The sequence below is a fragment of the Chiloscyllium punctatum genome, chromosome 33 (assembly GCF_047496795.1).
Source record: "Chiloscyllium punctatum isolate Juve2018m chromosome 33, sChiPun1.3, whole genome shotgun sequence".
Taxonomy (NCBI): Eukaryota; Metazoa; Chordata; class Chondrichthyes; order Orectolobiformes; family Hemiscylliidae; genus Chiloscyllium; species Chiloscyllium punctatum.
Window position 1 is genome coordinate 5,831,920 of NC_092771.1, and position 13,445 is coordinate 5,845,364.

Sequence of the window (13,445 nt, forward strand, 5' to 3'; positions counted from 1 at the left end):
AGTTGCTTTACCAATGACTTTTTTGCTGATGATTGTACAACTCTTAGCAGGAACTGCAACTTGTCAGGTATTGAAGAACTTCATGTCCAAATGGACAACATCCAGGCTCAGACTAATCAGTGGCAAGTAACATTCACTAGTCAATGACCATCTCCAACAAGAAAGAATCTAATTAATGGATTCAATTAAAGCCATTAAATCACTCCTTGACAATCAACATCCTGGGGCTTACCATTGTCCAGAACCTGAAATGGGCTAGTCACACAAATACAGTAGCTAAAAGGGCAGGTTAGACGACTGGAATTCTGTAGTGAATAACACATCTCCTGTCTCCCCAAAGCCCATCCCACCATCTCCAAGGTACTAGTCAGCATTGTGGTGGAATACTCCACACTTGCCTGAAAAGATGTAGCACAACAACACTAAAAAAGCTGACACCAACCAAGACAAAGGGCCACTGTGTCCACCATCTTCAACATTCAATCCCTTTACTAATGTGCAGTGGCAGCTGCTCACAATGATACACCTTCGAAACTTGCAACCACTACCATGTAAAAGGACAAAGATAGCAGCTGTACAGGAACATCACCACCTGCACATTCTCCTCCAAGTTGCACAACTAGAATGATATCGCCATTCCATCATTGGCACAGAATCAAGAGCCTGTAACTTCTTCCCTGACAACATAGTGGATGCCCCTACATGCAGAGGACTACAGCAGTTCAAAAAGCTACTCTCTGCCACCTTCACCACAGTAATTAGGGATGGGCAGTACATGATGGTCTGGGTGGTGACACCAGCATCACATGAACAAACAAGAGAAAAACTTAGCACTTTCACCCATTATTGCCACTGGAAACAATTGGGTCCAAATCAGTCACTTTCCCTTTCCTGTACAGTTGTTCCAGAATTGTCCCCATTTCTTGCTTTGTTTTCTTGTTTTGTGTTTTAATCAACAAAGATGAAATTAAAGATCTTCAAGCTGATTGGCCATTCAAGCCTGTGCCAGTTCTTTGAAATCGGACATGCTTCCTTGCTCTTTCCTCATAGTTCTGTAATTTCTTTCCTTTTAGAGTACTACTCCAATTACCGTTGCTATTGAAATTTGTTTCTAATGCCTTTCAGACAGGACATTCCAGATCATAACTCATTTGGAAAAAAATTTCTACTGCAGTTCACCCTGATTCTGTTGTCACCAGTTTGTTTCTTTCTGCTGGATTTACAGGTTTTCTCCCCTGCTACCCCTGAAAATGTTCACAGGTAAAGGTATGGCTGGAAAGTGGGAAGCCTTCAGAAATGAGATAACTCTAGTTCAGAGACAGTATATTCCAGTTAGGGTGAAAGGAAAGGCTGGTAAGTGTAGGGAATGTTGGATGACGAGAGACATTGAGGGTGTGATTATGAAAAAGAAGGAAGCATATGTCAGATACAGACAGGATAGATCGAGTGAATCCTTAGAAGAGTATAAAAAAAGTAGGAGTATACTTAAGAGTGAAATCAGGAGGGCAAAACGGGACATGAGATAGCTTTGGCAAATAGAATGAAGGAGAATCCAAAGGGTTTTTACAAATACATTAAGGACAAAAGGGTAATTAAGGAGAGAATAGGGCCTCTCAAAGATCAGCAAGGCGGCCTTTGTGTGGAGCCACAGAAAATGGGGGAGATACTAAATGAATATTTTGCATCAGTATTTACTGTGGAAAAGGATATGGAAGATATAGACAGTAGGGAAATAGATGGTGACATCTTGCAAAATGTCCAGATTACAGAGGAGGAAGTGCTGGATGTCTTGAAACGGTTAAAGGTGGATAAATCCCCAGGACCTGATCAGGTGAACCAGAGAACTCTGTGGGAAGCTAGAGAAGTGATTGCTGGGCCTCTTGCTGAGATATTTGTATCATCGATAGTCACAGGTGAGCTGCCGGAAAACTGGAGGTTGGCAAATGTGGTGCCACTGCTTAAGAAGGGCAGTAAAGACAAGCCAGGGAACTATAGACTGGTGAGCCTGACCTCGGTAGTGGGCAATTTGTTGGAGGGAATCCTGAGGGACAGGATGTACATGTATTTGGAAAGGCAAGGACTGATTAGGGATAGTCAACATGGCTTTGTGCGTGGGAAATCATGTCTCATGAAATTGATTGAGCTTTTTGAAGAAGTAACAAAGAAGATTGATGAGGGCAGAGCGATAGACGTGATCTATATCGACTTCAGTAAGGCTTTCGACAAGGTTCCCCCATGGGAGACTGATTAGCAAGGTTAGATCTCATGGAATAAAGGGAGAACTAGCCATTTGGATACAGAACTGACTCAAAGCTAGAAGACAGGGGGTGGTGGTGGAGGGTTGTTTTTCAGACTGGAGGCCTGTGACCAGTGGAGTGTCACAAGGATCGGTGCTGGATTCCCTACTTTTCATCATTTATATAAATGATTTGGATATGAACATAGGACATATAGTTAATAAGTTTGCAGATGACACCAAAATTGGAGGTGTAGGGGACAGTGAAGAAGGTTACCTCAGATTACAATGCGACCTTGATCAGATGGGCCAATGGGCTGAGAAATGGCAGATGGAGTTTAATTGAGATAAATGCGACATGCTGCATTTTGGGAAAGCAAGTCTTAGCAGGACCTATACACTTAATGGTAAGGTCCTAGGGAGTGTTGCTGAACAAAGAGACCTTGGAGTGCAGGCTCATAGCTCCTTGAAAGTAGAATTGCTGGTAGATAGGATAGTGAAGGTGGTTTTGGTATGCTTTCCTTTATTGGTCAGAGTATTGATTATAGGAGCTGGGAGGACAGGACATTTGTTAGGCCACTGTTGGAATATACTGAGTGCAATTCTGGTCTCGTTCCTATCGGAAAGCTGTTGTGAAACTTGAAAGGGTTCAGAAAAGATTTACAAGGATGTTGCCAGGGTTGGAGAATGTGAGCTACAGGGAGGGGTTGAATAGGCTGGGGCTATTTTCCCTGGAGCGTCGACGACTTTACAGAGGTTTATAAAATCATGAAGTACGGTAGTCATGATTTGGAGATGCTGGTGTTGGACTGGGGTGAACAAACTTAAAAATCTCACAATAACAGGTTATGGTCCAACAGGTTTATTTGGAAGCACTAGCTTTTGGAGCACTGCTCCTTCATCAGGTGGTTGTGGTGATAGGGTAAACAGACAAGGTCTTTTCCTTGAGGTGGAGGAATCCAGAATTGGAGGGCATAGGTTTATGGTAAGAGGGGAAAGATAGGTCTCTCCTTTAAGGGGCAATGTTTTCAAGCAGAGGGTGGTGCATGCACAGAGTGAGCTGCCAGAGGTAGTCGAGGAGGCAACATTTAAAAAGGCATCTTGATGGGTATATGAACAGGAAGGCTTTGGAGGGATATGGGCTGGATGCTGGCAAGTGGGACGAGATTAAGTTGGGATATCTGGGTTGGTATAGACGAGTTCGACCGAAGGGCCTGTTTCAGTGCTGTACACCTCTATGACTCTAAATGCAAGCCAACTGCAGATGGATTTGGAACATTATCATCAAGTACACATGCACACTCTGGAAGAGCAAAGGCTCATATTCCCAACCACCATCTTACAGTGGATGCAGTTTGTTGACAGATTCATCTTCATGTGTCCGTTGTAGATCAAGTTGCATTTTCTTGATCAATGGAAGGCAATATGCATAGGCAATGTCCAGCTTCTCCTCTTTGTTTATGCCATATTCCTGCACAAAACATAACAGACTTGAGTGGTTGCAGAACATCAGCCCAATTAAATTTGACAGTCAATCAGACTTCATTTTCCCAGTACATAAGTGTCTACGCATAAAGTATCAACGGTACAAGAATAAAGGAGTCATGGTAAATAGGTCCAAGGAATTGGTTCAGCCATGGTTAAGAGTATTCCATCACAGGAAGAACATTAAAGCTACAGAATGCATACAGTGTAGATTTACCATGTGAATGCCATGATGTGAATTTCTTCTCAGAGTTTCCTAAGACTGAGACTATTCCATTATAACAGAGAAGGCCAAGACTTAATAGGAGTTTTTAAAAAGCAATAATAAAAAGTTTAATGAAGCAATTAATGAATATTGACTTTTTCTGACCATACAGAAAGTAACAAAGAGAGCCAAAGATGTAAAAAGGAATGCAGGGAGGAGCTTAGCAAAAAAGATATTACTCAGGGATGTTCGAACATGGGACACTTAAGGCACCTTCCCAAAGAAGTTCAGATAACAGAGCTACAAGGTAACAATGGGTGCAGAGGACAGTGGGATAGTATAGGATTATTCTGGCAAAGAGCTGACACAGATATGATGGACAGTACATTGTTCAAGCAACTCCTTAACTCATCTAATTTTATTTCAGAATTGTTGTTTGTTTCTCCATAACTATCTTCATCTTGCTATAGCACAGGTCCACAACAAATCAATCCCATATCAACAACCACCAACCACATTTAAATGCAGCAGAATAGCTCAAACATAACACAGGCGTATAACCAGAAAAAAAATGACAGCCATACAAGGAGTTTTGAGGACAGATCGCGAAATGCTTGGTTCAGAGAGGTATGGTTTATGGAGGACCCTAAAGGAAGAAGTGGAGTGGCTAGGCTATATGAATGGTGGGCTGGTTTTGGCAAAACCATTGCTACCATCTCTCTCTCCTACACAATATCACAAAGATTCCCAGTTTTCCTTTCCTCTGTATGTACTCCTGCATCTTGACTGGGATGTCGTGATGACCCAGCAGAGAGGGAAACATGTAGCGTTTGGTTAAACAAAGCTGAATCAGTGCCATCATTATGGAAATTTCTTTTTTAAATGTGGAGACAAATAACATGGCAGGCAAATCAGCTTACAAAATAGGAAGGAGAGTGAATACTTCAAAAATGATTTTGGTGATGAAGGATCTTCACCCAGATTCTTAATCCATCCTTTCCAATGCCAAAAGATCTTTAGTTTATTTCCATAAATTGCAGCGAGAACAGTGAACTGCTATCGCGAACCTCTGAGAGGGGAAACGCATAAAATATTGGCACTGAGAGCAAGCTTCAGAACTTGCCACTCCCCTGCCAAGCTGTTCCCATACAGTTACAACACTGTCATCTACCAGATATGTCTTCCACACAAATAAAAACAGGACAAATCCAACCTTGACAAATACACCCCCATCAGTCTACTCTCGATCAGCAGTGAAGTGATGGAAGGTGTCATCAACAGTGCCATCATTTGGTGTTTGCTTAACAGTAATCTGCTCACTGATGCTCAGTTTGGATTCTGACAGAGCTTCTCAGTTCCTGACCCTCATTCCAGCCTGGTTCAAACATGGACAAGAAACTATAGAAGTGAGGTGAGAGTGACAGCCCTTGACATCAAGGCCACATTTGACTGGATGTGGTATCAAGGAGCAAAATTAGAATCAAGGGGTAAACGCTTTGGTTGAAGTCATACCTGGCAGAAAGGATAATGGTTGTGTCTGTTGGAGACCAGTCATCTCAGCTTGAGGATACCTCAGCAGGATTTCTTCATGGTAGTGTCTTAGATCCAACAACCTTCAGATATTTCATCAATGACCTTCCCCTCCAACATAAAATCACTGCATACTATTCAATACCATTAGTGACTCCTCAGATAATGTAAGAGTCCATTTCCCAATGCAGCAAGACTTGGACAATACCCAAGCTTGGGATAACAATGTCAACTCATATTTGCACAACACAAGTGTCAGTAATTTATTTCAAGAATAAAAAAAAAGTCCAGTGTGTGGAAATGCAGCAAGAATAGAAGCATGCGCCCACTGATGGAATTTGCTTCTCACTCCAGGTTAACAGGAAAAAATCTTTCTACTCTTTCCTTCACCTTCAAATCTTCAGTTTTCCTGACTTTGTTATCGTATTCAGCATGCATTTTTCCACCACGACTCACTGATATTGGCCAGGATTTCAATTTTAAAGAGTGAGACATATAACATCTGATTTGATTATTAAAACTTGCTCGTCAGCTCACTCAAACAGATTTCAAGATCACTTCTCAAGCTTCAGCGCTGAGAATGCTGAATGGCATGGGGACAAGCAGGAAAGGGAAGGAATTTTACTCCCAGGACAATGGGAACAATAGACTGCAAAATCATATTAACTCAATCATCTTTCCTAGGAATTTTTATCTGCACAAATTAAGTTTTAAATTCACTGTCAATTAATTAATTTATTATTTTGGGAATGGGGCGGGTTGAAGGGATGAGGAGAGCGAGTGAGATTACCTGGTTTGAATGAAGCACAAATATAACTCCATACTGTATGGCTCGATGGTGTGGTGCTGGAAAAGCACAGCAGGTCAGGCAGCATCGGAGAGGCAGGAGAATCGATGGGAATCATTTCCGATAAAGGGCTTATGCCTGAAATATTGATTCTCCTCCTCTCCGATGCTGCCTGACCTGCTGTGCTTTTCCAGCACCACATTATCGATTCTGATTTCAAGCATCTGCAATTCTCACTCTTTCTTAAGTACATGCTGTCTCAAAAACCTGAAAAATGCAGAGCTGTTGCAACTTTCCCTGCAGTATCACCACCTGGGATCAGGAAGCCAACACACATTCTCCCAATACAGGGTAGCACAAACATTTTCTGTCAGCTAGGATTCAGTCTTAAAACTTACATATTGTTTCAATTAGTCTTCTTTTGCGATCACTGCACTAGAAATAAGATTAGTTAAAGGGAGGCCAGCTGCGACAGGCACTATTACTTCTCTCACTCTACAAATATATTCATGTTCTTAGAAAAAAAACACAGATAGCAAGATATTGTTACTGAGGTAGCTATATCCAGATAGTAAAAGGAAAAGAGAGAGACCAACAGATACAGAGGGAGAGAGGCAGACAGAGTTATAGAGAGCCGGTGAGACAGCAAGAGCGGATAAAGGAAGAGAGAGAGAGGGAGAAAGACAGAAGTAATAAAGAAAAAAGGGAATAGGAGAGAGAAAGAAAAAAAGCAGGGGAAGAGACAGACAGAAAAGGAGAGAAAAGAAAAAGAAACAATTAAAGCGGGCGTGAAAGACAAAGAGAGACACAGAAAAAAAGTGAGATTAGTCCATCAATGTATATGATACATATAGTTAAAAATCACACAACACCAGGTTATAGTCCAACAGGTTTAATTGGAAGCACACTAGCTTTCCAATTAAACCTGTTGGACTATAACCTGGTGGACTATAACCTGGTGTTGTGCGATTTTTAACTTTGTACACCCCAGTCCAACACCAGCATCTCCAAATTATGATACATATAAGTAGAGACAAATATAGTCAGGGCTTGTTTTTGACTCTAGTGAAAATCATGGATTTTGTAGCATTGTGTAAATGGCGTTTGCATCTTAATTGTTAGATGTTATAGAACACTGAGGAAAATAAACAGTTTGAAACAAAACATCAAAGAGATGTGAAGCTATTGTGAGGGCCAGAATGGAGCTCAAGCAGAAAAGACTGTACGTGTAGACAGTGCCTGCATAGCTTGCATACTAAAGCATTGTTTGTAGTGAGAAATGTCACATTGGGGAGATGTTAGGACAGTGATTTATGATCAGACAGCAAGGTGGGCTCAAACACACACAAGCTCCACTTATTTGAAATAGTGAAATATGCCAAAACAGACGACATTTTTATTTTAAGTCAAATAAGTTCTGTTCATAGCCACATACTGATCTGTCACGACTTTGTGATGCTCAACTTGATTATTATAAACCAACTGATTTTTACAGCTGTACCAATGAAAAAATCCATAGGGCCTTCATGACAGACAACTAAATGAGTTTGAATGAAAGGGAATTGACTTGGAACGTTTTCTGTTTTCTCTCCACGATTCGATACTGGCTGACCTGCTGAATATTTTCAGCATTTCTGGTTTTTACTTCAGACTTTTGACATCCACCACATTTTTCTTTTTGCGCTAGAGACTTGCCAGTTTAGTTAGATAGTAGTACAATCCTTCAGTACTGGTTTAACAGAGCCAACCACATTAATTCCCTCTCTAAACTACGATCGTCCTTACTTTAACATTCTTTTATCCGAGCTTAGTCCTAATAGCACATTACATAGCTCAGTGACAAATTTTGTCTGATAATGTCTTGGAACGTTGTGCAACATTAAAGGAATGTTGTATCTAACATGTTGCAGAGAGCTAAAGGAAATATATTAAAAGGTTTGCTTGACAATGTAATCTCAGTGATAGGAGCAAATTACTGCAAATGCTGGAAACTGCACTGAAAACAACAAATGCTGGAGATCACAAGGAATCTGGCAGCATCAATGCAGAAAACGAGCAGGCTGAAGTGGAGCTCTGATGAAGAGTCGTCTAGACTCGAACGTTAGCTTGCTCTCTTTCCATGGATGCTGTCTTCACTGTGATCTCCAGCATTTGTTGTTTTCAGTATAAGCTGGCAATGTTTTGAGACAGCATTGCATCATCAGTGGTGCAGAGATGGAGTCAATGGTGAGACTGCCCAAAGAGGAACCTCTATTAATCGTTCAGCACAATGACAAGGAACTCATGTCACTACATGCAGACTCATAGGTACACATAAAAGCAGAATGTTTCCTGGTTATTTCCTCAAATCCCTGTCTTCTTACCCAGTTAATTTACATTGTTACTACTTTCAGGATCTTCCTCCTTCCAGGATCTTGCTGTGCATGAAACATTGTACCAATTTAAGTACAATAGCAGTTAATGGAATTCCAAATAATTAATTCTATGTAAAGCTCATTGAGATGTTGGAGAGGCTTGTTTAAGTGCCATAGAAATTTCATCAAACATACTGCATTAAAATAAAAGGCCAGTCAGCCCAACTCTTCTGTGCTGGTGTCCCCTATCGTCCCAATTCCCTCATCTCAGCCTTTCAGCCCAGCTTTCTACCCTCTGATCTCATATACTCTTCTACTTTCCTCTTGAAATCATCTAAGCTTTTTGCCTCAAGTCTTTTCTGTGGGAGTACTTCTACATTTTCACTACCCTCTGATTAAAGAAACTTTGCTACGTTTCTTTGTTGGATTCATTACTGACCATTTTGTACTCATGGCCTTCCGTTTTGAATTCTCCAAGAAACAGAAATACTTCTCTCCACATCCACCCTGTCCAACTGTTCATCTTCTTAAAAGACCTCCATCAGGTTGAGAATGTGCATAGGGTATAAGCAGGCAGGCAAAGAGTCAAGTACTGAATTTTGTGAAACAAGAGATTCAGCTGAGCATGACTCAGATTAGGTAAGAACTTACAGTAAACAATGGGTTGCTGGAGGCAAAGGTAATGGGTTAACAAGGTGGAAAAGCATTCGTTATGTAGAGCCATCTAACAATATTGGAAGCATTCAGAATGTGAGGTCAGTTTAACCAGGGGAAAAGTATTCATTACGTGAAGCCAGTTATTCATTGTGCAACAGGATATGGCTTGATCTTTACTGTTGATACTCGTTGATTGTAACAATCACCCAATTAATATGTATGTTGCCTTATCTCGATGTTCCTCCGTGTAAAATGACTACATAGTTTATTGAGAAACTGCTGTTCCAGAGAAGACAGAGAACTCATGCCTCTGTGCACATGGGCGATTGTTCCCTCTACCTCCAAGGCCAGGAATAAAGATGAAGGAGGTAAAACTATGCTGTGTCTCTGAGCGTTTTGCTTCAGCTGAGGTGGGGGAAACGGGACAACAAGGTCACCTCTTTGTCTTTAATTTTCATTAACTAATTCAATCATTCTCATTAGCTGCAATCTCTCAGTTCGGCTATCTTCCATATAAATCTCTTTTGCACTTTCTCCAATGCCTCTGTCATTTTATATAGTACAGAGACCAAAACAGGCATGCATGGCTAGAATCCTGTACAATAAATTCAGGACTTCTTTTTTCTGCCATTGAATGAGTTAAGCCATTCAGCTAAAGAGCAGCCAGCTTTCTGTGTGTAGCGCATGTCGAAAAGATATGCAAATATGCCTCATTCAGGACAAGCTTCTTGCTCTATTTCTGTGTGTGGCGTAACAGTATATGCAATGTAACCTTCAAATGTGCCAGGCATTGTGCTACTTTGATTCATGGAATGTTCTGGTTTGATGAAAACATATTTGAATTACAAAGTTTATTTAGGATTGCCAAACGAGGCTTAAGCCAAGGGATTGGAGCTAAAATGCTGAGAGAGACTGCAGTAAAATGCACAGCTTTTAGGTGACTGCAGTTTTTGATGCCATCTAATGGATATATGGTATAACTACAGCTTTGTACAAACATTTTTAAAAATGCACTGCTCATGTTTTAAAAAATCATGTCATTTTATTACAGCATCTCAACCTCAATGTGAAGCTAACCTTTCTGAGCTCAACAATAAGTTAAATTTTAGACTATAAACTCTGGACTGAATTTTTCTTCCCTATATGCTTCAATCCCTCTCACTTATGTTTTAACCTAGCAGAATGCGTGTGTGTGTGTGTGTGTGTGTGTGTGTGTGTGTGTGTGTGTGTGTGTGTGTGTGTGTGTATATACGCGTATACGCTTTCGTTTGCGAGAGCATTCCCTCTAAGACCTATTTCATCGGTTCTCTCCTTGCTGAAAAGATCACCTCAAACATCAACTGCTTCTTCAACTATAGATGCTGCCTGACTTGCTGAGTCTTTCTAACATTTTGTTTTTGGCAATAAGACACTGTTTGCTTTCTAAATGGGTCTGGGAAGAGAAGAAATCAACTCTTGCACTCAGCAGTCTTTTAATTTAGGAAAACACCAGAGGTACTTAACATAGATGATTTCAGACAAAAAGATTAACACAAGTGCAGCTACTAAGACTATACACAGAGAGAGGGTTTGATGATTCTGGAAAACAGAGTCATTCTATCTCATGTTGATACCTCAATACACACTTCGATCCTATTAATTTCTTACCTGAGGAATAATGATGTCTGCAAGGGCTTTGGAGAGTTTGAAGAGCTCCAAGGTGTCCTCAAGTTTCAAGGCGCTGTTGTGTTGCACATCATATTTAATACAATCATAGATATCTGGGATTTTACTTATGTCAAAGCGACCACTCTTCATCCTGAAATCTCTCTCCAGCTTTGACCAACGTTGCAGCATCAACTCCAGAGTTTCACTGTGGTACAGCTGAAGGTCTGTAATCAACAAGAACCTGTGTGTTCAATAAGTTTTATTTTCGATTCACCTGACTAAATTCCAGAAAGGCTATAAGTAGTAGTCATTTCCTGCAAGAAGGAATTTGCACACGCAAGGAAAAAAAATAATCCAACAATTATCTTTTGAGAGAGAGAAAAAGAAAAAGAAAAATAATATTTAGTATAGATGTCAAGCTTAGTTTCACAGAAAAGTACTTATTACAAACATTATTTGGTTTGGTAGAAATACTATCTGCTGTGGATTACATTGCATGTGCATTGCCTGCCTATTTCTACCTGGATACGGTGACTCTTTGTACATGTATGTTCTAATGCTGTGCAACTTCATGCCCATCTGAATTGGCATGCTGCTTCCATTAGACCATAAGATGGCAGAGCAGAAGGAGGCCATTCAGCCCATCAAGCCTGCTGCACATTCAATGAGATCATGACTGATCGAATAAGCTTCAAATCCACTTTTTTTGCTTTTGTCCCATAACTCCAATTCTTTTATGAATTAAAAATCTTTGGCTTGAATATATTTATTTCAGCTTTCTGTGGTAAAGAATTCTACCAATTCCTCTTTATCTGTCTTAAATGAGCTGCTTCTTACGCAGATTATTGCCTCTGATCTTAGACTCTCCATAAGACAGAAAGGTCTTTCCACATCTACCCTGTTAATTCCCCTAAGAATCTTACAAGTTTCAATAAGCTTGTCACTCATTCTTCTAAACTCCAATAAGTACAGGTCCAACGTACTTGGCCTCTCCTTGTAAAGCAGTTCTTTCATACCAGAGATCAATCTAGCAAACGTTCTTTGTAGTGCCTCCAATGCCAGTATCTCTTTCCTTAGAGATAAGGAACAAAACTGTTCACAGTATTCCAGGTGTGCTCTCTCTCGACGCTCCTGAACATGGAGGCAGATGTCAAACAAAAATTCTTTAAACTCTCCTCGTGTGTAGCATGAGCCAACTAATGAGGAGTTGCACACGAACAAATAAGAAAACTACTGCACGTACACCAGCACTGAACGGACTGGGAACTTTATCCTGAGAGGACAGACTCATATGAAATTTATTCACTTGTTATTATTCGAGGTGTCAGGCTGTGGAAGTATTCCTGATTTAAATTATTGTGCTATCTTTTTACTACAGTGAACCAGACTTAACCTGAACAAGCATTGACAGTAGAATACAAAATTTAAAACAGACTAACTTTGTTCCAACAGTGCTCAGAACAGTGATAAATGGCAGAAGGATTTAGTGAACCAGACAATGTGAATGGGACTAATTATAAAGGAGCATTTGAAAATTAAATGGTGGCACCTCTGCTGATGTTAATCTTGTTCCTGCACATCAGGCTCAGAAAAGCCTCTAAACATTTTAATAATACAATCAATATGATTTTTTAAAATATATAAACCAGCAAATGGTTTATATATCAGAATCAGAAATAAAAGACAAAAAAATTGGTAAAATACACTGTCAGACAAATTAATGAACATGCTGCAAATCTAAATAAATACAAAGAGTTGGAACACTCACCAAATGTAGATGAAACATTAACTCTGTTTCTCTCCATAGATGCTGTGTGACCTGCTGAGTACTTACTCCAAGAAACAATGTGTTTCACCAGAAATTTGTTTTTAGAACACTTGGTCTGTTTATTTTATTACATTTCCAGTTTTCCACTAAAGTAACTCCTCTAGCAAAAACGAAAGTAGAAACACAATTACCTGCTGATTTGGGGTCTTCTAATCTCTTCTTAATCTGAGAGGTGAGACTCTGGACCAGGGAATATACTCGGTCACAGGTACTGACAGGGTTTTTAATCAATTTCATGGAGTTAATAAGAGAAGCACTGCCAGTTGGTGCCAGCTGCAGACAAAAGAATGAAAACAGACCATTTGCAAATAGTTTTAATTCTAAACAAAGAAAGCAAATCACATTCAATACTCTGTCATTCTGACACAATGTCTGAAGGTTAAGATTTAAGATAAGAATTCAACATTGTTACAAAGACAATGAAATGCAGCAAAGCCTGTCTTTTTCAAGACTCAATGTTATGTCATTTTACAACCAAGTCCTTAGACTGGGGATTAAGTTTAGCAGTGATCAGCATTAAGAATCACTTTCAGAATCATTATCTTATACAACAATTGAGATTTGAGAATGTAGGGAGAGGAAGAATACAGAAAGCATAATGATTGATTAAGAGCTTAGAAGTAAAATAAGGAAAACAATGACAAAACAAAACCAAAAAAGTGCAAAAATCTGAAAAACAATTTCTGTTCTTGTTAAGGATAACAATGGTTATTTCT

The 13,445-nt window shown here is 39.9% G+C and overlaps 1 protein-coding gene across 12 annotated transcripts in view; it reads right to left on the minus strand.

Annotated features, from left to right (window-relative positions):
• LOC140458370 (inositol hexakisphosphate and diphosphoinositol-pentakisphosphate kinase 2-like) overlaps positions 1-13,445 on the minus strand; it is a 161,649-nt gene that overhangs the window by 70,789 nt on the left and 77,415 nt on the right. For all 12 annotated transcript variants that reach the window (XM_072552816.1, XM_072552813.1, XM_072552811.1 and 9 more), the window contains 3 exons: positions 12,861-13,002; positions 10,902-11,125; positions 3,580-3,707 (listed from right to left, as the gene is read on the minus strand). In XM_072552816.1, the coding sequence (XP_072408917.1) occupies positions 3,580-3,707; positions 10,902-11,125; positions 12,861-13,002 (494 nt within the window). The remainder of the gene's footprint in view (positions 1-3,579; positions 3,708-10,901; positions 11,126-12,860; positions 13,003-13,445) is intronic.